The following is a 22,272-nucleotide window of genomic DNA, read 5'->3' on the forward strand; positions in this document are numbered from 1 at the left end:
CCCGCCCTCGCCACCTCCCTCGGCGCACCCGCCCGCGCGCCCAGCCCGGCTCAGCTCTGCTAGCGCGGCGACCTGGCCAACGCGCTGGCCCCGCCCTCGGGGCGCGCGGCTTATAAATGCAGCTGCGCGGCGGGCTGGGCGAGAGCGTAGAGGAGGCGCGGTTGTGAGTCGTTATCGGGAGTGGGGAAACCTCGGGCTAGGGGAGCGCGGCGGCGGCGGCGGCGGCGGCCGGGCCATAGTCGGAGCTCCGAAGGGAGTGACTAGGGAACCCGGTGGGCTGCTTTCTTTCCGGTGCTTTTGATTTTTCTGGCCTTTTGGTCCCGGCCGAGTGTCGCCCACTGAGCAGAGATCCCCCCGCAAAACCCGGAGCGACCCTCCCGTCAATTGTTGGGCGCGGGATCGCCAGTGCCCCGAGCGCGGACCGAGCGCGCCGGCCGCGAAGGCAAAGAGAGCGGAGCCGGCCGCGGGCGGGGGCCCGGAGCTTGCCTGCCTCCCTCGCTCGCCCCAGCAGGTCCGCTCGCGCAGGGCGTAGGGCGCGCGCGATGAAGGCGGTGAGCCCGGTGCGCCCCTCGGGCCGCAAGGCGCCGTCGGGCTGCGGCGGCGGGGAGCTGGCGCTGCGCTGCCTGGCCGAGCACGGCCACAGCCTGGGCGGCTCGGCGGCTGCGGCGGCCGCGGCGGCGGCAGCGCGCTGCAAGGCGGCCGAGGCGGCGGCCGATGAGCCGGCGCTGTGCCTGCAGTGCGATATGAACGACTGCTACAGCCGCCTGCGGAGGCTAGTGCCCACCATCCCGCCCAACAAGAAAGTCAGCAAAGTGGAGATCCTGCAGCACGTTATCGACTACATCCTGGACCTGCAGCTGGCGCTGGAGACGCACCCGGCTCTGCTGAGGCAGCCGCCACCACCGGCACCGCCGCACCACCCGGCCGGGACCTGTCCCTCCGCGCCGCCGCGAACCCCGCTCACAGCGCTCAACACCGACCCGGTGAGAGGCCGGGTGCCGGGCCGGGGTGGATGCTGCCGGAGCCCGGGAGGGCGGTGGCGGGAGGGTGGGACGCGGGCGCTCCCTTTCTTTGGGGCAGGGACGGCCGAGAATGACAGTACCCCCCTCCTTCTCCTCTGGGCGCCCGGGGCCGTCAGCAGCTGGCTCCGCGCCGCGAGTACCGGTCCGGGTGAACGCGTGGGGCGGGACTGGGGCTGTGCGCATCCTGGGCTGTCAAGTCCAGGCTGTGACCGGGTTTGGGGTGAGGGTCCCCCAGAGCGGCAGGCTGGGGTGGGGGCTTCGGTTTCCGAGAACGAATCCAGGACAGCGACGATTGCGATGTTTGCGCCTGCTAACCTTTCCCCTGGTGTTCCGTTGCTGTTCCAGGCCGGCGCTGTGAACAAGCAGGGCGACAGCATTCTGTGCCGCTGAGCCGCGCTGTCCAGGTGAGCGCGCGTTTCCCTTCTCGAGTGGCTGGTCACCAGGGACGCTGTCCCCGGAGCCTTCCGATGCCAAACACTGCAGTGTTGTTTACCCCCCAGAATTTCTGAGGGCAAACTCCTAAGGAGGCGGACCCCTCCTGTCTCTCTCCCTGCCACCCAGTTAGCAAGTGAACCCGTACTTCGCTTTAGGAACTCGGGGTTCACTCTAAATGGAGAGGGATCTGCTTACGTCCCCGCCGCCCCCGTGCCTCCCCCAGTGACCGGCAGGCTCTTCCTGCTCCCCTCCCCGCCGAGGGAGGGCACCCTCGTGGGCGTGGAAACTGCCCGATGTCCCGCGCGCAGTCTGACACCCACGGAGGAGGACGCAGACAGCGCCTGGGAGTGGGTCCCCTCTCCAAGCTTCCCCGGGGCCCGTAGCTGCCTGTTCGGCGCCTGGCCGGGCCGCGGGCTGCGGGTGTTGTCTGACCTGGTGGTTTGTTTTGGGTTGTTGATCAAGCATGTCTTGAGTTTGGTCGGTGGCGCCAGTTAGTCTGCAGCGGGAAGGTTCACACACCCCCTCTATTCATTCCTCTTCCACAGGTGTGCGGCCGCCTGAGCCCGAGCCAGGAGCGCTAGAGAGGGAGGGGGAAGAGCAGAAGTTAGAGAGAGAGCCACCGGAGGAAAGGAAAAAACATCAGCAAATCCTAGAAACGTTTCATTCGTCATTCCAAGAGAGAGGGAGAGGAAAGAAAAAACTTTCATCCTTTTTTTTTTTTTTTTGCACGTTCATAAACATTCTACATACGTATTCTCTTTTGTCTTTTCATTTATAACCGCTGTGAATTGTACATTTCTGTGTTTTTTGGAGGTGCAGTAAAACTTTTAAGCTTAAGTGTGACAGGACTGATAAATAGAAGATCGAGTAAATCCGACTTTAGAAGCCTACTTGGTGACCAAGGAGCTCAATTTTTGTTTTGAAGCTTTACTAATATACCAGAGCATTGTAGATATTTTTTTTTGACATCTATTGTTTAAAATAGATGATTATAATGGGGCAGGGAATTTTCTTTTCCCTGCAAGAATGTTACATATTGTATAGATAACTGAGTGACATTTCAGACCATGTATATATAGAGATGTTCTATAAGTGTGAGAAAGTATACGCTTTAATAGACTACTGTAATTATAAGATATTTTTAATTAAATATTTTTTTGTAAATATTATGTGTGTGTTTTTTTAATCTATGGGAATATTTCTTTTGGAAAATTATTTTTCAGCTCAATTGCAGAGCTCTTGATATCCTGAATGTCTTTTCTTTGGCCTGGCTTCGAATTTGTTTTTGTTTTGCTCAGTGTCGTGTAGACTGGGAAGTAACAGTTATGGCTAGTGGTCCTGCATGACTGCATGAGATGTTTAATCACAAAATAAACTTGTTCTGAGTCCATTCAAATGTGTTTTCTTTAACCTGGATTGAAATCTTTGTATTTGAAGTATACATGTTGAAAATAGACTTTATCAGTTTTTAAGCACAGGGTTTGATAGTGTAATATAAAAAGACTAAGTGTTTGTTTTTCGTTTTTTAACTGAGGTCTAAATGGATTCTGAATGATTTTGCATATGGGTCGGGGAAATGCTTGGACCCTTAAAGAGTTTATGAAATCTACTGTTTCATCAAAGTGAAAAAAAGATGCTTATCATTCTTCTTTCTACACTAAGGTTTAATGTCACTAAGTTTCATGTCTGTACAGATTATTTAAATCATAGAAATGAAAAATGTTCTCTGCTTGCTACCAAAGGACAAACTCTTGGAAATGAACACTTTCTGCTTTCCTTCCTCCAAAGAATATTAATAAGCAACAGTGGGAGAAAAAAATTAAAAGGCATAATGGCAAATCCTTCAAGCAGGGATAAAAGTCGATCTTCAAATGTTAACTTAAGTAGACCAAAAATTCTGATGACCGCATCTAGATTATTTTTTTATAAAAATGATTTTCACTATAGCTATCTTAGTTAATTGCTAAACTACTGTCCAATCTCTTGTGATGTGTAACTTTTACATGTGAATATTAAAGTAGATTTATCTGTCTTGTACTGTGATTTCTGGTCTCCTTTCTTCAAAACCTTAGACTTATTTTTTAAGGCGTTCTTTTCTCTTTAAGGAATGTAATATTTTCTAGGTTAGATAGGACTATCAGGGCTTGTGAATATTATGCATTTAATGTGATCAGTACTTTACACACCAGTTAGATGGAATTTTTAGAGTGAGGGAGAATTAAGTAGGATTTAATTGGGTACTTTGTAAATAGTTAGTCAACTGTGTGTGTAATGTGGTCTGTTTGATTTTTAAAAGGAAAGGATTTGTTTCAGATTATACAAGAATAAAAGTATTATAGACCCAAGGGACTTTTTATGAGGTCAAAGTCAAACATTTGTATGAATATGAAATATCATGGTCCCTAGTAGTCAGTCGAAGTAGCAATAACTCAACAGAAATGAACGAAGTTAATGCTAGTAGGTTCAAGTAAATTGAAAGGTTTTAAAACTCCATTCTATCCCCAGCGTGCTGTCCCCTCAACTTTGACATTTTACTGATCTTAGGTATTTTTAGAATTTGATGTATTTGATGTTGAGCCTTATAAAGTCAAAGGACTCCTTGTTTCGATGGGGTTTATTTTTATTTTTGATATATTCATTCTTGTCACACATCAAGAGGAAAACACAAGAACACTGCAGGAATTCCAAATCTGAAGAATTCTAACGATTGCATTCTTTGTTATTAAAACGGGACAATTCCTCCTTTTTATTTAGCAGTTTAGTTTCAGTCGGAAGCAAGTCACATGTGTGCTGTTGGTTGGAGTCAGGCATTTATCTGTCAGGGCGGACTGCCGACCGCTACCTAAGCCTTTAGGCTCTGTTTAAACTTATGCAGAGAGATTGCAAACCTCAAAATAAATGGATAAATATTTTTGGGTTTTGAAGATAAATATTGCTCCTTACTTAATTTTACATTTTGGGCATGAAAAACCACTAAAAGGGAAGAAAAGTGTTATAGATATTGCATTTTACAGAGTTGACATTTTTTCCTTGGCCACTTGCATAGCATTGGAGGTCTCTAAAGAAAAAAAGTTGTTTATTTTTAAAAAATTATACACAGTTGTATAAAAATACTACATTCTATTAAAATGTGGACTGTGTCATAACCAAGCAATCAGATAACAAAAACATCTGAGTCGTTTATAGATCTAATTATTCAGATATTTGGTTTAACAGAGGAAAATAACGTGACTTCTCTCATTTAGTTTGTCTACTTGTCATTGTATAGGCACAACCAAAGAATAAGAATCGTTTAAAACTTTCAGAGGAAAAAAGAGTCTCCCATGGTGGGATGTTGTTTCTAACGTGGTTACAAAATCCTGAACATCTCAGATATCTCATGTTAAAGGAAGAAAAAAAAAGTCATTTCAAAGAACTAATATACTTTGATATTGTGTAAATCTTACTCAACTTTATTGTCAAGCTTTAACTGAATTTTTAGAACTTTTAAAAATTTTGACCCCCCCCAAATCTATTGTAATAAATGCCTTCTATAATAATAAATCCTCACTGAGCAAAGGGTTCTGAAGTTTGTGGTTTTTAATTGACTTCTACTGAGTTATGCAATTTTTCATTATCAAGAATGGGTCTCTTGATGGATCACCTCAATTATTTACAGTGTTTCTTACCATGTGATGAAAAATGTGGCTTAAAAATGGTGATATAAACGGAAAGAAAATCTAATTTAAATGCTAGGGAAAGCTTGTCTACTCTTTGGTGTCTGCTAGGATAGGAAGCAGTAATCCTTAAAGAAGGCAGCAGGATGCTGTCCAGGGAAGCTAGACACTCCCCCCAAACATGCACACACACAAAGGTAAGTAATGCAGACAGAAAGAAATTATTTCACAGTTGTATACAGTCAACTAAAACTGGCTCTGCCTTTCGAGCTGGCGCACTTTAATTATGTATATGTTAATCAGCCCAGATAGCCCTTGGGTCTCAACAGGGCCAAACACCAAACCCTCCAGGCTTATAAGGAAGGAAAAGCATCCCTTCACTGCTTTGCGAGTCTGGGAAATTAATTCACCCACCTCAGAATTAATCCTAATAGGGCGGCCCTCAGTAGGTATTCTTCAGACCCAGATGATTTCTTTCAATTACAACCCATGACATTTTGCTAAAGTATTAATTATATTCATAAGAACCGTTGCCCAAAAGGTTTTAGGATTGTAATTTTACTTAGGGGTCTACCTTGAACACTGATACAATCGATACTTTAAAAGATAAACTCTTACAAAAGGGAACTCATTTTTTTCAAGGGAGATGAACGGCAGTCACAGGCTTTCAGATTTTCAGCAGGTTTTTAAAAGTATGTTTTGTGTTCAAGTGCCTTCTTCCTATTGATTCATATCCTAGTTTGTTCCAAAAAGTTTTGCCTAAGAGCTAAAACTCAGGTCTGAGACACATTGCCAAAGGTTTTCTATACTCACCCAAGCCAAGCAATTCGGTAGGAAGGCTCCTGAAGTTAGTTCCGTTATTCCTAAGTCTCCACAGTAAATTCACACTTGGGATACAAAAAGAGAGTGGTAAAAATTGAAGTTAATTTGAAAAACCCCTCTGAGTCCATAACAGAATAAACATATCAGTTTCTGGGGAAAAAAAGAACAAAATGTGTTACCTGTTTTCCACTGGGTAAAATGCGACCAAAGAAGAATTGAACTTGGAACGTTTAAATAAAGAGACCCAAGACGAATTTTCCATGTGAATCCACTTGTATTTGAATTTTTTTCCAATAAGAAATCTCATATCTTAGAAAGGAATTTCCTGAGAGATTACATAAGTATTGGCAAAATATGCAAATTGCTGGTGAAACAAGACACCATTATGTGTTTTAAAGTACGGTTTCTCAACTCTTTATGATAGAAGTGCATATCAGTACTTTCAGCATGCATATTAAATTCAAATTTTAAAATTTTATCTTTTATTCCAAAGTATAATTTCCAAAGAAAAGTATTGGCTCCTACAGTACTTCATTATATTTCAGAGTGAAAATTCATATATTCAGAATGTTTCTTAAATATTTACTTAGATATTTTCTTAAATTTTTAAAACATTTTCTTACATTTTTAAAGCATTTTCTTAAATATTTGTCACTTCCTTCACAAGCTTTAGCAGTCAATTGAGAGACAGTAGCCGTGTGTGTGTGTGTGTGTGTGTGTGTGTGTGTGTATGTGTCTGTGTGCAAATATTTATGTAAAAATAGTTGGCCAACATAAAGGAAAAAATCCTTCAAAAAGGAGTTTCATTCTAAAAAAATAAGTCAACTATATTAACCTTCCTCCATTTTCTCTCCACTTTAATTCCTAAGATTGGAGATTTCCATAAAGATCCACCTTCCTGTTTTTTGGACTGCTTTTAAGTCAAGCATATTATGCGTAAGCATAAAGCAGGATAGGAAATAAAGAATAGGAAGGTCAATTGTCAGGTTAATCTTATCCTAGAATTTGGTTTAGCCCTCATAAGTAATCTAAAGAAAAAAGTAAAGAAAAAAAGTGACGCACTTATATGTCAAACCTCAGAGAAAACCAAGGAAAACAGACCTTAACTTGCAGACATAAATACACCTTGCTTCAACATTAACACTTTTCGTACGTGTTGAACCTGAATCCGTGGCCATAGTTAAAGCAAAGTAGGCTCCTTAAGGGAGAAGGCTGTGCATGATTCTTCTTTGCACGTGCTATGGTGCCTAACCAGGGTCTTGTAAAATATTTGTTGATCTGAATTAAGAATGTCCCCTTAATAGAGTCTCTTCCCAGTGCCCTCAGTTACTCTTTCTTTGCCCTTGTATCTACATTAAATCACAATTGAGTTTCAGACCAGTATATCTAACTGCCTTTTGGTCCTCTGCCTCTGAAGTGCAGTGGATTTAAAACAGGATTTTATGATCTCCCCCATACATGCCACTCTTTCTGGATTCTTTATTGTCTTAGTCAGTTTGGGCTGCTATGACAAAGTACCATAGGCTGGGTGGATTAAACAACAAACATTTCTCACAGTTCTGGAGGCTGGAAGTCCAAGATCAAGGTGCTAGCTGATTGGTTCCTAGAAGTCACTGCCATTGCAGGATGAACAGAGCCATCTGCATGCTTCCTTCAGATCCCCACAGTCACACCTGGCACTTGCACTCCTCCTTAGAGCTGCACCAAGTGATGCGAAAAGAACCCAGGTCTTAGCACGGTCCTCTTCCTGGCCCATAGCCCGGACATAAGGATCCTTCAAGTGTCATTTCACCACCAGTCCTTTCTCTGCCCAACTTCTGGCTGCCTTCAAGCACAGATTCTATGCTTCAGCCAACCTAGGTCTTGTCCTGTACGTGCTAGACAGCAAAGGATGCTTATCCTTCTAGTTTTGACGGTGTATGATTAATTTCCTGAGAGTTAAGAAGAGAGCAGTCTCAGGAAGGACGTACGTGGAACAAAGAACATGGAGGTAGGGAAGGGCGGGCACCTGCCCAACCAGTCAAATCAGCTAAGTCAATTTGCCCATCTGTAGGTAAGGGCTAGCTTCTTCACATTCAAAATGGCGTGCTCTTTCATGCTCCCCTTCCTTTGCACGTGGTGTTATCCCTGCCTGGATCCCCTTACACCACCCCTCTCCCCCAGTTGAGGCTGTTGTTAAACCCTTCACCATCCTTCAAGACTCAACCATCATTTCTTCTGAAAAAATTATATGATGCCTTCCCTCCTCACCCTCAAAATAGCCACCTCCTGATGCTATATTATAATTATTTTCACATGCCCGTGTTCCCCGTAGATCCCTGATCCTCTGGGATTCCAGACCACAAAGTACTAGAAGAACGTTCCTGCAACCCTCTGTGCCAGCAAAACTAGCGAATTCTTTGCAACTCAAAATTGCAGTCGAGAGATTTTCATTATCTTTAAAAACCTTTGGCTGCCTTAAACATGGAAAATAGATAAGCTGTGAGTTCTTGAGAATGAGGGAGTGTGGTTAGCCTTGGGCAAACAGAGTTGGAAGGAGAGACTGAGGAGAGAAGTACAGCAGATCCTGTATCCCGAAGGAAGGAAGAAACATACTCACCCAAGCTGGGATAAGCAAAAAAGACACCTCAGTGCCAGAGACAAAAATGCGGGACGAGGAGGGACGACTGCACTGGCATAGGAGGTGATGGGTCTGGGGTGGAAGCAACAGGCAGGAGGGACTCATGAAGCTTGCACAATCCGTCTGTGTGTGTGTGTCTTAAGCCTCTGTTCTCATCGATTGGTGAAGTGACATGGGCTAGATCAGCCACAATCAATGCAGTGAATCCTCACAAGTCAGTTCTGAATGGATGAGCTTGCTGCATGAACGGGAAAAGCTTTTGCAGAAGAAAGTTCCATTGCCCCTACTACGATATGAGGTGCTAGAAGTAGAATCACATGATTAGAAACCTGGAAGATGTCTTGTAACATTCCTCTTATTTTCCAGCGAAGGAGACAGAAGCCCATAAGGTGAAGTGGTGGAGTCAGGTCTAGAACCTGGTTTCTCTGTCTCTAATCCAGGACCACAAAACTTAGTGTGGATGGATTCTCTTCCAGTTTACTCTTATGTGGTTTATCTCGGTCTGTATTCTAATCTACAAGTGGACTCATGTTCTTTCCTAAGAAGGTGAGGTTTAAATCTTAAGCAAAAATGTCGTTAAACGCAGGACTGATCTGGCAGACAGAACAGAGGCAAAGTACTTTTCTAATAAGGATGAAGTATTTCAAAGCTCTTTGACAAAGAAGCAAAGGCAATTCAATGGAGAAAGGATAGTCTTTTCAACAAATGATGTTCGAACAACTGAATGTTCACATGCAAAAAAAGGAACTTAGAGGGGGTTGGCCTGGTGACATAGTGGTTAAGTTTGCGTGCTCTGCTTTGGCAGCCCAGGGTTTGCGGGTTCGGATCCTGGGCGTGGACCTACACACCACTCATCAAGCCACGCTGTGATGGTGTCCCACATACAACATAGAGGAAGTTTGGCACAGATGGTCAGGGACAATCTTCCTCACACACACACACAAAATTATCTAGAGAGATTTTAAAATTTGAGATTCCTGAGTTCCACCTATCCCCTCCCACCCCAACCCTGAGATTCTGATTCATCAGGTCGAGGGTAGGACCCAGGAATTTGCATTTTAGCTTTTCCCTGGTGTATCTGGGACAAGTCTCCCAGGAACCCCATTTTAAGAAACAGTATTGTAAGCTATAAAATGTTATATAGGTTTAGGCTATTCTTGTTATGCCACATGTGACATATTTCTCGTACTGTTTGATGTCTCCACTTTCCAATTTTCTAGGAGCTCCCATCAAGTAAAGAGGAGAGGTCAATGTCATATCAGCAGAAGGTCATGGCAATAATATCTAGCGGGAGAAGGGAAGCTGGTACTAGCGGGGCATGCCTAGGTGGGAACTGCTTCAAAAGTGAGACTGTGGAGTGGGGTCCCGGGAGCAGGTCTATGGTCAAGATGCTGAGTCCTCCGTACCTTTGGTTCTCATTCCAATATTGTTATGAGTCAAAATATTCACAATAACCTATTTTGCTTTACCTATTTCATTAAATATTAAATTTTCTAAGAAAAAAATCTAAAAGAAAGAGGACACTTTTTACCCTCTTGTATGTCATTTCAAATCATTACATCCTGTCATTGCACAGGCAGCAATAAGCGATATTGCTTTAATGGTAAAGTGATTCCTCTGGAAAAAGAAATTTAGAAAAAATATTTCATTTTCTCTAGTATATTGTACCATCCTAAGAGATTGCCTATAACATGATGTAGAAAAATAGTGTAACCGGTCTTGCTGCAACTGTTGTGTTTGCCTTAGAACTGTCCTAATTCATGGCCATCAAATGCTAAAATACTGTATGCATGTAAAATTGGGATATGGTACAATTGTACTTGAATTTCATATAATGGATTTTTTCTTGGTAAAATTGTACATAATTTTTATAAATTTAAAAGCAGTGGAGAGAAAAATAGCTTCAATTCTTCAACTTTAAATAAGAACTTTATAAAAGGAAACATTAGTAAGTCTGTGGAATTAGATTCTGAGCTCTGCCACTTACTGTGTGGCCTCAGGCAAGATGCTTAACCTCTCTGAGCCTTATTTAAACTTTCTCTTATAATGAGGACACAGTACATAGCAATGAGTCTTTATGAGGATCACGTGTGCAAAGCCCCTAACACGAGCTATTTAGCATATGTTAGTTCCTTTCCTCTAATCATTCCTGCACCTATTCATCTTACAAGACCTAAAAATGTGCTTGCCTTCTTCCAGTATGAAAATGGGGTTAACAAGAATCAAGGATCAAGGGATATGTGTGCAATCGGGTTCTCAATATGGAGAATAAAGATTTCAGAAATGCACAAGGGCCAGCCCCACTGCCGAGAGGTTAAGTTCGCGTGCTCCGGTTCAGTGGTCCAGGGTTTCACTGGTTCGGATCCTGGGCACGGACATGGCACGGCTTCTCAGGCCACGCTGAGGTGGCGTCCCACATGTCACAACTAGAAGGACCCACAACTAAAATATATGCAGCTATGTATTGGGGGGATTTGAGGAGAAAAAGCAGAAAAAAAAAAAAGAAGATTGGCAAGAGTTGTTGGCTCACGTGCCACTCATTAAAAAAAAAAAAAAGAAATGCACAAACATTCCAGGGAGACCAAGATTTTAAACTTTCTAAGTGCAGAAACCATTTTCTGTGTCATTTCTTTCTCTCCAGAATAACCCAGAGGTACTCTGCACACAGAAGACATAAATGACATGAATGTTGATGGAAAAAGAAGGATTTGAGGAAAGATGGGAGTCTGAGGAGCAAGAAAGAACTCTGCAGGGGTGAGAAGGCAGAGGAAAACAGAGGATGGCTTACAGGCTATTAAAAGGATGATTTTGAAGGAGATTTTTTTTGTTGATTTTGCTGTTAACGTGGTCGGGCAGAAGGCTTATTTCTTTTTGATTTATTTTAGAGATGTATTTTATTGTCTATTTATGTATTTTATAGATCTTATCTATTTTATAAGTGCTACAGGACTGAGATAGATGCTGAGGACAGGGACAGGGGGAGGAAAAAACACATAAACTCTCATATTCATGGCTAAGGAATCTAGCATCCTAATGATATTCTCCTGGTAGAGAAATAGTTTTGAAAACCAAACACGTAACACTGGAGTAGTACACAGTATACCAAGTGGCATTTAAGACATGGGTTAAGGTTGAAAACAGCATAAAATTTGTATATTTCTTCACGGGCTTAGACAAGCATACCTTTTTAATGGATGTTTAACGTAATTTCTGGTCGCTATGCTTTGCCATAAACTAAAACCAAGATTAATTCAACAGAGTAAAGAGATCAAGGTTTGGGAGTTCGTTGCGCCAACTGCAGTATTTTGGTGAATCATAAAATAAGATTTTTGAAGCAAAGTCAAATTCTCTGATTGTACTGATAAGGAAACTGAGGCTCTGAAATGTGAAAATGGGCCTTTTGTAAGACGACTTAAGGTAGAGGCAGAGCGGCCAGCAAAACTCAGGCCTTCCAACTTGCAGTCAAGGAGACTTTGTTAAGTTCAATGGATAGTATAGTTAGAGCACATCAAGTTCCTATTTGTTCTGATGCGCATATTTTTTTCTTGCCAATCATTTTCCTCTTATAAAAATTCTGTAAACACAGCCATCCTTTTTTTTTTTTGCATTTGTAATCTGAGGACATACTGGGGTCATTCCTGAGACAGCTTTGTTCCTAAGAGAACAAAACTATTTTTTTGAAACTCTAGAGATGACTGCTCTGGAAGAGAGAAATGCATGTTTTCGTCTAGAGTTATTCTGAGGTGACAGATCTCATGATCACTCTGGATTATATTCTTCTACTAGTGGACTCTAAGGATACATACAAAAGCCCCATAAGTCCTTAATGATCCTACAGGGCACTAGAGACCCTATCAATTTGTTTATCAATTTGCAGCTCTCATTTCGTGACAAGTGAAACACCAGTAAAAAATAATTTCCTGCCTCAATATTTTAGAGAATACAAAGAAATACACAATCACTGTAGATCTGCGAGCTCCTGCCAAGTCTGGTTTTTATTATTATCCATATGAAGAGAATCTTCTGTTTGCCAACATCTATAAAGGGGCTGATTTCCTCAGATCCGTAGTAATTGTTTAATATTAAATCAGTTCAAAATTTCAGGGCTTATTTCTCAGAAGCCCTTTGTCTAGCATCAGGTGTGTATCTAGACAGGACAGCACCTGTTAATTTTTAGGTTACAAAAAACAAAAAGATAACGTGCATTTTCCCAAGTCTTAATGGAAACTCTTTACAGTTTAAATAGTGTAACTTGTTGACAGAGTAAATAAGATCTTCAATTCTTTCTGGAGATCAAAAATGTGCTCAAAATAAATAGAAGCTTCAGCTTTCAAGAGGCAACATCGTCTGGATTCCTTATGTAATTTGATGCTTTCTTGGTAGATTGACACCATTTTAAAATGATTTTAATAAAAAAATCAAGAGTGAATATAATTACTTAAAACCAGGTCAAATAAAAAAGACTATTAAAGATCGCATAAGCCTTGTAATCTATTTCAGGGTTTATTCTAAAAGAGAGATTTCCTTTGTGTTCTCTGTTCTTCCCTGCCAAAAGACACAGAGCTTCTCTGTGAAGCTGTGTTTGGGGTCGACACCTGATTACCACTCTTTTTAGCAAACAGGGTGATAAAGAGGTCCACCGGGTGACCCTAAGGATGAAATCAGAACAGTCTGCAGGATTGGATTGTGGACTGTGGTTTCAACCCAAGAGCTTCAGGCCTCTTCCCCTTCACCAGTTGTTTTCTCTTCTCCCCCAGCCATCCCCCAAACCTCCCTTGATTCCCAATCTCCAGGGCCCTGGGGGCCTGTCCTTCCTACACAAACTTTCTCCTGGAAGCACTGGAAAATCTCAGAAAGAATCTTCTTCCCCCCGTCCTGTGAATCTCATACCCTGTGGAAACTACCAGGTAGGAAGAGACTGCACACCCTTCGTGGGGAGGGTCCTGCTCATTTCAGAGAATCTGCAAAAGCACTTACAAGACAGCAAAAGCATACATGCAGCCTGTCCACCCCACACAGCGTGGCTGTTTCTCTAGTACTCAGGCCCTGACTTGGCTGACACTGCCGTCACAGGTTTTCCATCGCTGAATAACGTGGCATGGGGCTGCTGCGTTGGGCAATAGGCCTACACTTGCCCTCAACATCACCAAAGCTCGTTAGATCCCATTAATCAAATATTTGCTTTTTCATTAAACACACAGTTCTAGAAACACAAATTTCTGGCAGAGCTGACCCTTGCATGATGTGAGTCTCGATAAACCAGCAAATTTTCCTGCTGACAATCCTCAGGTTACATGCTTTCCTGGTCCTACAGGCAGTGTCAGTTATCTGCTGCCCTCTTTTGAATTTTAGGGCATACTGCACTCATAAGTAGGATCTGTTGCCTGAAGGAGCCTCTTCTGCCCAAGGGTAGGTTCAACCTTCTGGCTTAGTTTTCCAATGACCAGCAAGGGCTATTCAAGTGCTGCTAGAATACTAGCACATTAGAATACCTTTTTTTGTTTTTGGAGGAAGATTAGCCCTGAGCTAACATCTGCTGCCAATCCTCCTCTTTTTGCTCAGGAAGACTGGCCCTGAGCTAACATCCGTGCCCATCTTCCTCTACTTTATATGTGGGACACCTGCCACAGCATGGCTTGACAAACAGTACGAAGGTCCACACCCAGGATCCAAACCAGTGAATCCCGAGCCCCTGAAGCGGAAGGTGCAAGCTTAACCACTTCGCCACTGGGCTGGCCCCTAGAATACCCTTTGAATACTACTTTTTCTGCTGATGTTCTTCTGTGGTGAAAGCAAAACCCGTTTTCTACAACAGAGCAGCAAATGAATTATAAGACATGCTATCGTGGTTTTTGTCTTTTCTTATCTTAATCAAATTTATCACCCAGACCACCACCCACTCTGGGCTGATCTATTAATTCTCCTGACGGGCACACATACAATTCCAGTGATAAGGATACTTAAAGGAAGGCGTATGCCCGAATACAGTCCATGTGGCTGTCCAGCTGAACACATCTGTCCTTCTAGGACGGTAGCCTGTGGTCCTCACAGAGATGACAGAATCACAAAGAAATCAGAGGGCCTTGCAGAAAGTTAGACCTGCTGGGCTGGGTACAGCTCATCAGTATTGCTTTCTTCCTGTCCTCCTGCCCACCTCTCCACCAGCTGCTCTCTGCTCTGGTTACGTCATCCCCCTGACCATTTGTATGGGGACTCCTTCTCCAACGCTTCCCTGGTAGCATCTCACCACTCTGTCCTCCTGTCCCCTGCTCATCTCTCCTGCTTCCTTATATCAAACTAATATATGGAGGAATAGGTGAGAATATGCTCATTTAAAATAAAACAAAAGAAACTATTGTCATCTTTCTCTCAAAACCATAGGATTTCTTTGAAGAACAAGAAGACAGCAACAATGTAGTACTCAGGAAAATCATGAGAGACTTTGTCTAAGAATGTCAGTTCTACTGGAAAGTCAATTTCTGTCTATTCCTCTATGGCAGTCTCTGTCTGTCTGCCTCTCTCGTGCTTCCTTGAGCTCCACTTCGCCCCCATAGCCTTTTCTTACTTGATCATAAAGCATCATTCCCCTTTGGCCCTTCTCTTTGCCACAGACGTCTCATGTTGAGAATGGTTGCTCTCTGACCATGGAGATGGGAGAAGTGATCCCCTGTAGCTCCTAGTGGGAAAAAGAATGGATGGCACTATCTTCCTCTGGGCAGAAGAAATGCTGAAATTGTCTGATGGCCCAATCAGGTGGCTAGAAGATTAAAATGTGCCAAAAATACAGACGCCCTCACAAAACCCCTGGGCAAATGTCCTTCTGCACTGGGGCCGGCTTCCTCGGCATGCAACCTGTGCAGTTGTACAGGGCCCTACACTTGGAAGGTCCTGCACTTAGTTTGATGCTCTGATACCACTGCCTTGAAATTCTTCATAGTTTTTGAACAAGGGGCCTACATTTTCTTTTTGTGCTGGGCCCCACAAATTACATATGTAGCCCTGCACAGCATTCAGGGGCAGCCCAGTTCCAAGGCTTCCTATTTCTTCCCAAAATGGTGGGTTTATAAATGTTCATTTATTCTGGGGGTGGAATGATGTGTGGTTTGCCTCGTACCTGTTTTGGTTCTCTTGGCTTGAATGCCGGCTTGTAAGGATAACGCTGTGTGGCTGACTGGCAGTTACATTCCCAGGGATTGCAGGCTTGGTCAATTATGGAAAGAGAAAGTTTCCATGGAGAACTGTGCAATGTGCCTGAAAGGAATCATCATGGCAGGTAGAAAGATGCTGAGGAATTCTGCACACGGGAGATAGCTCAGTAAAAAGAGAGGTTCACAAGCAAGTCCCAGGGGTAGTCCTGTTGTGTCTAGAAAGAAGAGACAAGAAAAACCTTTTCTTCCAGATTCTTCCTTTTCAGCTGAAGCTGCAAGGCCCCTGGTGCATACTCAGCCGATTTTTTTTTCTATCTCCTCCTGTTTACTCTGAATTCTTCCTGAGCTATTGCAGAGAAGCACTACATCAATGCAATTTATTTTATTACGATGCCATGTCATATCATATATCTCCTGCTCACATTAGGTTGACGTGGCACTGTGTTTGTGTATGAGCATATATGGATACATATTATTACAATCACCGTGGAATAGCGTTTATTGAGTGCCCACGACCATATTAGATGCTACAAACAGAACTGTGAGGGCACATATAACAATTGAATAACGGAAAAAAAGGACACTTTTTCTATTTAATTCAACTTACAGAAAACAAAAACAAAAAAATGACTTGGTATTTCCTCTCTGTGCCTGCTGTATGGTGGCAAGAAAGACCTCTAAAACACAAGAAGCTCTTATCTTTGTTCATTCCCCAAAGAATAATAGATCAGTCAGAGCTCTGATGCTGTTTTAATAATGTACAATTTACAATTCATTGGTTACCAAGCACTCACAGTATAATTAATTTTACAGACCTGTTCAGCAAATCCACATGGTTTTGTACAATATGGGGGGAGGCAGCTATTAGTACCAGGAGGAGGAGTCTGAGAGCGGAGGGCGAAGGGAGAAAGCCATGTTCTCTCCTCTTTCACATCAAAGTGGCCGAGCCCTGCACCATCTGGGCAGGCTGGCAGGCAGCTGTCATGGCTGTAGAAGAGACTGAGTTTGACATACAGATAACTCCCCACCAAAAAGTTTTGGGCCAGCAAAAAGTGCAATCCTTATGGGTACCATATTCAGTCTTCTGGGAGGATCTTACAAAGGAAGCATGGTGACTAAACCACAGAGCAATGGGGCCGGCCCATAGGGTGGCAGTTAAGTTCCTGTGCTCTGCTTGGGCCAGCGTTCTCCATTTCGGAGCCCTGGCAGGGACCTATGCATCGCTTATCAAGCCATGCTGTGGCAGGCGTCCCACATATAAAATAGAGGAAGATGGGGACTGATGGTAGCTCAGGGCTAATCTTCCTCAAAAACATAAAATAAAAATAAAACCAGAGAGCAATGTCAAGAATCACTGTTTTAGAAAAGAAGCTATCTCCCTCTCCTTCTTAACTATATGCTTTCGAAAATAAAATTTAAGCTCCATATGACCACTTTCCCCCTCCCAAAAGTGTGTAATAAGAGCAAGAGTACTATCTGGGGCAGGGGTGGGGGGAGGTGAAACAAAGATTGTCTGACTGCTTCATGACCCTCCAGAGGGCCATTATTTACTTGAAGAGGCCTCTGGAAATTCACATAGAATTCTCAAAGCCAAATAAAATTCACATTAAACGTGTCTAAGTGTATTTCTGATCAATGACTTGCTTTTTAAATCTCTTTTATGAACCTTTTGGATTTCCCAAATATATACATAATGTTTTAGCTTAGAACAAGTTTGTCCAAAGAGGAGAATCTGCTCAATTGTCTATTGCTGTCCTTAAAAACAGAATATAAAAAAGCTGCAAATGGGCTCAACAAACTTCTATTATTCCTAAAGTCTGTTTTCTCTTTCTTGCGGTTTCTAAGGCCCCCAGAATGGGACTCTCATACATGCAGGCTGGAGATGCTATACAACCACCATGTTGTAACCATTTGGGGTACCACATCCCATGCAGTATGCAGGTGAAAAGCTTGGGCTTTGCAGGCAGACTGGGTTTAGATCTTGGCTTTGTTGCTTGCTAGCTATTTAACTTGGGAAAGTCATTTAACCTCTTGAGGCCTTAGTTTTGTCATCAATAAAAATAAAGTTGAAACCATTTACTTGTTGAAAGACTGAAGGAGATAATTTGTATAAAGCAGTCTGCATAATGCCTTGTTTTTGGTGGGTGTACATGGTAAATGGTCATTATTATTTTGCTGGTGTTATTCAGTCATGATTAGTCATTTTGTTATGTCTAGCTTTTTGCTCTTTTTAGCAGCCCAGATAATAACTGAAGGATACGTGGATCAACATTGCTTCATTCTGAGCTAGGATGTTGACACAGCAGCCATGCTTTCTAATCTCCCGTTAGGTTAAATGGAGGAGATGATGGCCTATGGTCATTTCAAAGATATAATTGCCTAACATAATCCCACTCTGAGTAGCCTGGATTTCCCTTCATTGGAATTCCAAATGAGTTGGTTAACAAAGGTGGAATATTATTCTCACAAAGTTAAAGATAAAATGGACTCCTCTCCATTAGCACATTAAGTGTCTTCCAGACATGAGATGTAATACAAGGCAAGTTCAGCAATGGAAGGAGAAAGTACTCAGCACAGTGAATGAGTTAGGTCAAAGAATTAGGCCAATCATAAAGCGACACCTTCACCTTTAATGAGCATTAAAGTTAGAAGGGGGGAGAATGCATTTATAAACAGATTGAAAGTCCCTGAGAATAGAGGGGGACATGGGACACAATTGCTTACGTATACTAAGGGTTTAATATTCTCTGGATATTCTTCCAAATGCTTTGCATGTGTTAATTCATTTAATTTCTCATACTTATAGTTATGATCCCCATTTTACATATAAGGAACATGACGCACAGAGAGGGTGAGTCCAAGATGACATGAACTTCTTTTTTCCGATAAACCCAAGAGTCAGCTCTGCAGGTACTTGAGTTACTGTTCAAGACCGTCTGGATTGAGGTTCTACTTGAGATTGGGGCTGAAATTAGCAATGGTTTAAAATATTATTCTGAGATTATAAGTTATAACAACCTATAGTTGGAAGCCTGGGGAGAGTTGACAGAACATTCACAAGCTGGAAGGATGGTGGGAGGGGACAGTCTGAAGAATGAGAGAAAAACACCTGGAGAAGGTGCCCTGAGGCAGGCTATAGCGCTCTGGAGCTGTCGTTACCGTGACCCATTAATGGTGTTGAGAAGAGGTTTACTAGTAGCTCTCCCCACTGGGAACCACACACTGTTTGATGCCCTTCTGTTTCAGTTGGACACTTGTGGATAGGGCAACAGAGATCCATTCAGAATATGAGGAAAGGGGATAGAGTGTGGTTGTAAGGACACTCACAGACTAGAACTAGAACACAAACTGCACAACTCTAGGAATCAACACAGCTCCAGGGATCAGCTGCTCTTCCTTTCAAAGGTGGCACTATCTCTTCCTTTCCATGTCTCCTCATTTCTTAGCCTATATCTGCCATTTTCTTTTCTTTCTATCATTAGCTGCCTTCGCTTCGTCAAGGTTTCCAAACCCCTCAACACGATCCACCATGGCCTCTCCTGCCTCAGCTCCGGCCCAAGCAGCCCTCCTTCCTTCCATTTGAACGTATTTGTTACAATACCTTAGCTCATATTTCCAAGAAAGAAAATCTGATGGACCCAGCTTATCTTTTTCTTATTGAAGTATAATTGACATATAACGTCATAATAGTTTCAGGTGTACAACAAAATGATTAGATATTTGTATCCACTGCAAAGTGATTGCCACAATAAGGCTAGTTACCAGTCATCATCATACAAAGTTATAAAATTTTTATTTTCTTGTGATGAGAACTTTCAAGATCAATCTCTTAGCAATTTTCAAATATGCAATACGGTATTATTGACTATAGTCATGATGCTGTACATTATAGCCCTATGACTTATTTTTTTTATACTGGAAGTTGGTACCTCTTAATCCCCTTCACCAGTTTTTCTCTCTCCTTCCCTCTGGTAACAGTAAATCTGTTCTCTGTATCTATGAATTTTGTTTTGTTTGTTTGTGTCTTAGACTTCAGATAGGTGAAATCATGTGGTGTTTGTCTTTCTCTACCTGACTTATTTCACTAAGCATAATACCCTCAAGGTCCATCCATATTGTTGTAAGTGGCAAGATTTCATTCTTATTTTTTTCTTCTTTTTTTTGGTGAGGAAGATTGGCCCTTACCTAACATCTGCTGCCAGTCTTCCACTTTTTGCCTGAGGAAGATTGTCCCTGAGCTAATGTCTGTGCCAACTTCCTTTATTTTTTGTATGTGGGTCACTGCCACAGCATGGCCTGATGAACTGTGTAGGTCTGCACCCAGGATCCAAACCCTCAAACCCTGGGCTGCTGAAGTGGAGCACGCAAACTCAACCACTGCATCCCTGGACTGGCCTCAAGATTTCATTATTTTTTATGGCTGAGTAGTATATATATATACACAACATCTTTATTCTTTCATCCATTGATGAAAATTTTGGTTGTTTCCATATCTTGGCTATTATAAATAATGCTGCAGTGAACACAGGGGTGCATATATAGTTTCAAATTAGTGTTTTGGTTTTCTTCAGATAAATATCTAAAAGTGGAATTGCTGGATCATGTGGTAGTTCTATTTTCAGTATTTTGAGGAACCTCCACACTGTTTTCCACAATGACGGCACCAATTTGCATTCCCACCAACAGCGCACTAGGGTTCCCTTTTCTCCATATCCTTGTCAACTAATTCTTGCCATTTTGATAATAGCCATTCTGACAGGTGTGAGATGATATCTCATTGTGGCTTTGATTTGCATTTGCCTGGTAATTAGTGATGCTGAGCATTTTTTTATGTCCCTGTTGGCCATCTGTGTATCTTCTTTGGAAAAATATCTATTCAAATTCTCTGCCCATTTTTTAATTGGATTGCTTTTTTGTTGTTGTCACTGAGTTGTATGAGTTCTGTATATGTTTTGGATGTTAACCCCTTATCAGATATACGATTTGAAAATACCTTCTGCCATTCATTAGGTTGCCTTTTTATTTTGTTGATAATTTCCTTCACTGTGCAGAAGTGTTTTAGTTTGATGTAGACCTACTTGATTATTTCCGCTCCTGTTGCCTTTGCCTTTGGTGTCAGATCCAAAGAAACATTGCCAAGAGTGATGTCAAGGAGCTTACCACTTATGTTTTCCTCCAGGAGTTTTATGGTTTCTGATCTTGCTTTCAAGTCTTTAATCTATTTTTAGGTAATTTGTGTGTATGGTATAAAATAGTGTAATATCATTATTTTGCATGTGTCTGTCCAGTTTTCCCAAACCCATTTATCGAAGAGATTGTCCTTTCCCTATTGTATATTCTTAGTTCCTTTGTCATAAATTGATTGGCCATATATGCATGGGCTTATTTCTGGGCTCTCTATTCTGTTCCATTGATCTATGCATCTGTTTTTATGCCAGTACCATACTGTTTTTATTACTACAGCTTTGTAACATAGTTTGAATTCAGGGAGCATGATGCCTCTGGCTTTGCTCTTCTTTTTCAAGATTGCTTTGCCTATTTGGGATCTTTTGTGATTCCACACAAGTTTTAGGAAAGTTTGCTTTATTTCTGTGAAAAATACCGTTGGGATTTTGATAGGGATTGCGTTGAATCTGTAGATTGCTTTGGGTAGTATGGACATTTTAACAATATTGATTCTTCCAATCCATGAGCACAAGTATCTTTTCATTTATTTGTATCTTCTTCAATTTTTTTCATCAATGTCTGATAGTTTTCAGTATACAAGTCTTTCACCTCCTTCGTTAGATTCATTCCTAGATATTTTATTCTTTTGGATGCAGTTGTAAATGTGGTTGTTTTCTTAATTTCTCTTTCTGCTAGTTTGTTGTTAGTATATAAAAATGCAACAGATTTTTACATACTGATTTTATACCCTGTGACATTACTGAATTCCTTTTTTAGTCCTAACAGTTTTTGGTAGTCTTTAGGGTTTTCTATATATAAAATTATGTCATCTGCAAATAATGACAGTTTTCCTTCTTTCTCTCCAATTTGGTTGTCTTTTGTTTCTTTTCCCGCCTAATTGCTTTGGCTGGGACTCTCATATTATGTTGAATAAAACTGGTGAGAATGGGCATCCTTGTCTTGTTCCAGATTTTAAAGGCAAAGCTTTCAGATTTTCACCGTTGAATATAATGTTAGTTCGCTTGTCATATATGGCCTTTGTTATGTTAAGGTATCTTCTGTCTATACCTACTCTGTTGAGAGTTTTTATCATAAATGGATGTTGAATTTTGCCAAATGCTTTTCCTGCATTTACTGAGATGATCATACAATTTTTAGACTTCATTTTGTTAATGTGGTGTATCACGTTGATTGATTTGTGGATGTTGAACCATCCTTGCATCCCTGAAATAAATTCCACTTGATCATGGTGTATAATCCTTTTAATGTTTTGTTGAATTCAGCTTGCTGATATTTTGTTGAGGACATTTGCATTTATGTTCAACAGAGATATTGGCCTATAATTTTCTTCTGTTGTGATGTCCTTATCTGGTTTTGGCATCAGGATAGTGCTGGCCTCATAA

General features: G+C 41.9%; 1 protein-coding gene across 1 annotated transcript; it reads left to right on the top strand.

Annotated features, from left to right (window-relative positions):
- Positions 1 to 42: 42 nt before the first annotated feature.
- On the top strand, positions 43 to 5,015 carry ID4 (inhibitor of DNA binding 4). Its single transcript, XM_023624505.2, has 3 exons — positions 43 to 983; positions 1,368 to 1,426; positions 2,003 to 5,015. Exons 1-2 carry the CDS (start codon positions 543 to 545, stop codon positions 1,410 to 1,412), a joined length of 486 nt encoding a protein of 161 aa, XP_023480273.1. The 5' UTR covers positions 43 to 542; the 3' UTR covers positions 1,413 to 1,426; positions 2,003 to 5,015.
- Positions 5,016 to 22,272: the final 17,257 nt, after the last annotated feature.

The sequence above is a fragment of the Equus caballus genome, chromosome 20 (assembly GCF_041296265.1).
Source record: "Equus caballus isolate H_3958 breed thoroughbred chromosome 20, TB-T2T, whole genome shotgun sequence".
In the NCBI taxonomy this organism is placed as follows: domain Eukaryota; kingdom Metazoa; phylum Chordata; class Mammalia; order Perissodactyla; family Equidae; genus Equus; species Equus caballus.

Excerpts from the sequence above, each read along its gene's own strand:
- ID4 (XM_023624505.2), top strand. The coding sequence starts at position 543 with ATGAAGGCGGTGAGCCCGGTGCGCCCCTCGGGCCGCAAGGCGCCGTCG. Across the intron at positions 984-1,367 it reads CAGCGCTCAACACCGACCCG|GCCGGCGCTGTGAACAAGCA; the intron begins GTGAGAGGCCGG and ends TTGCTGTTCCAG.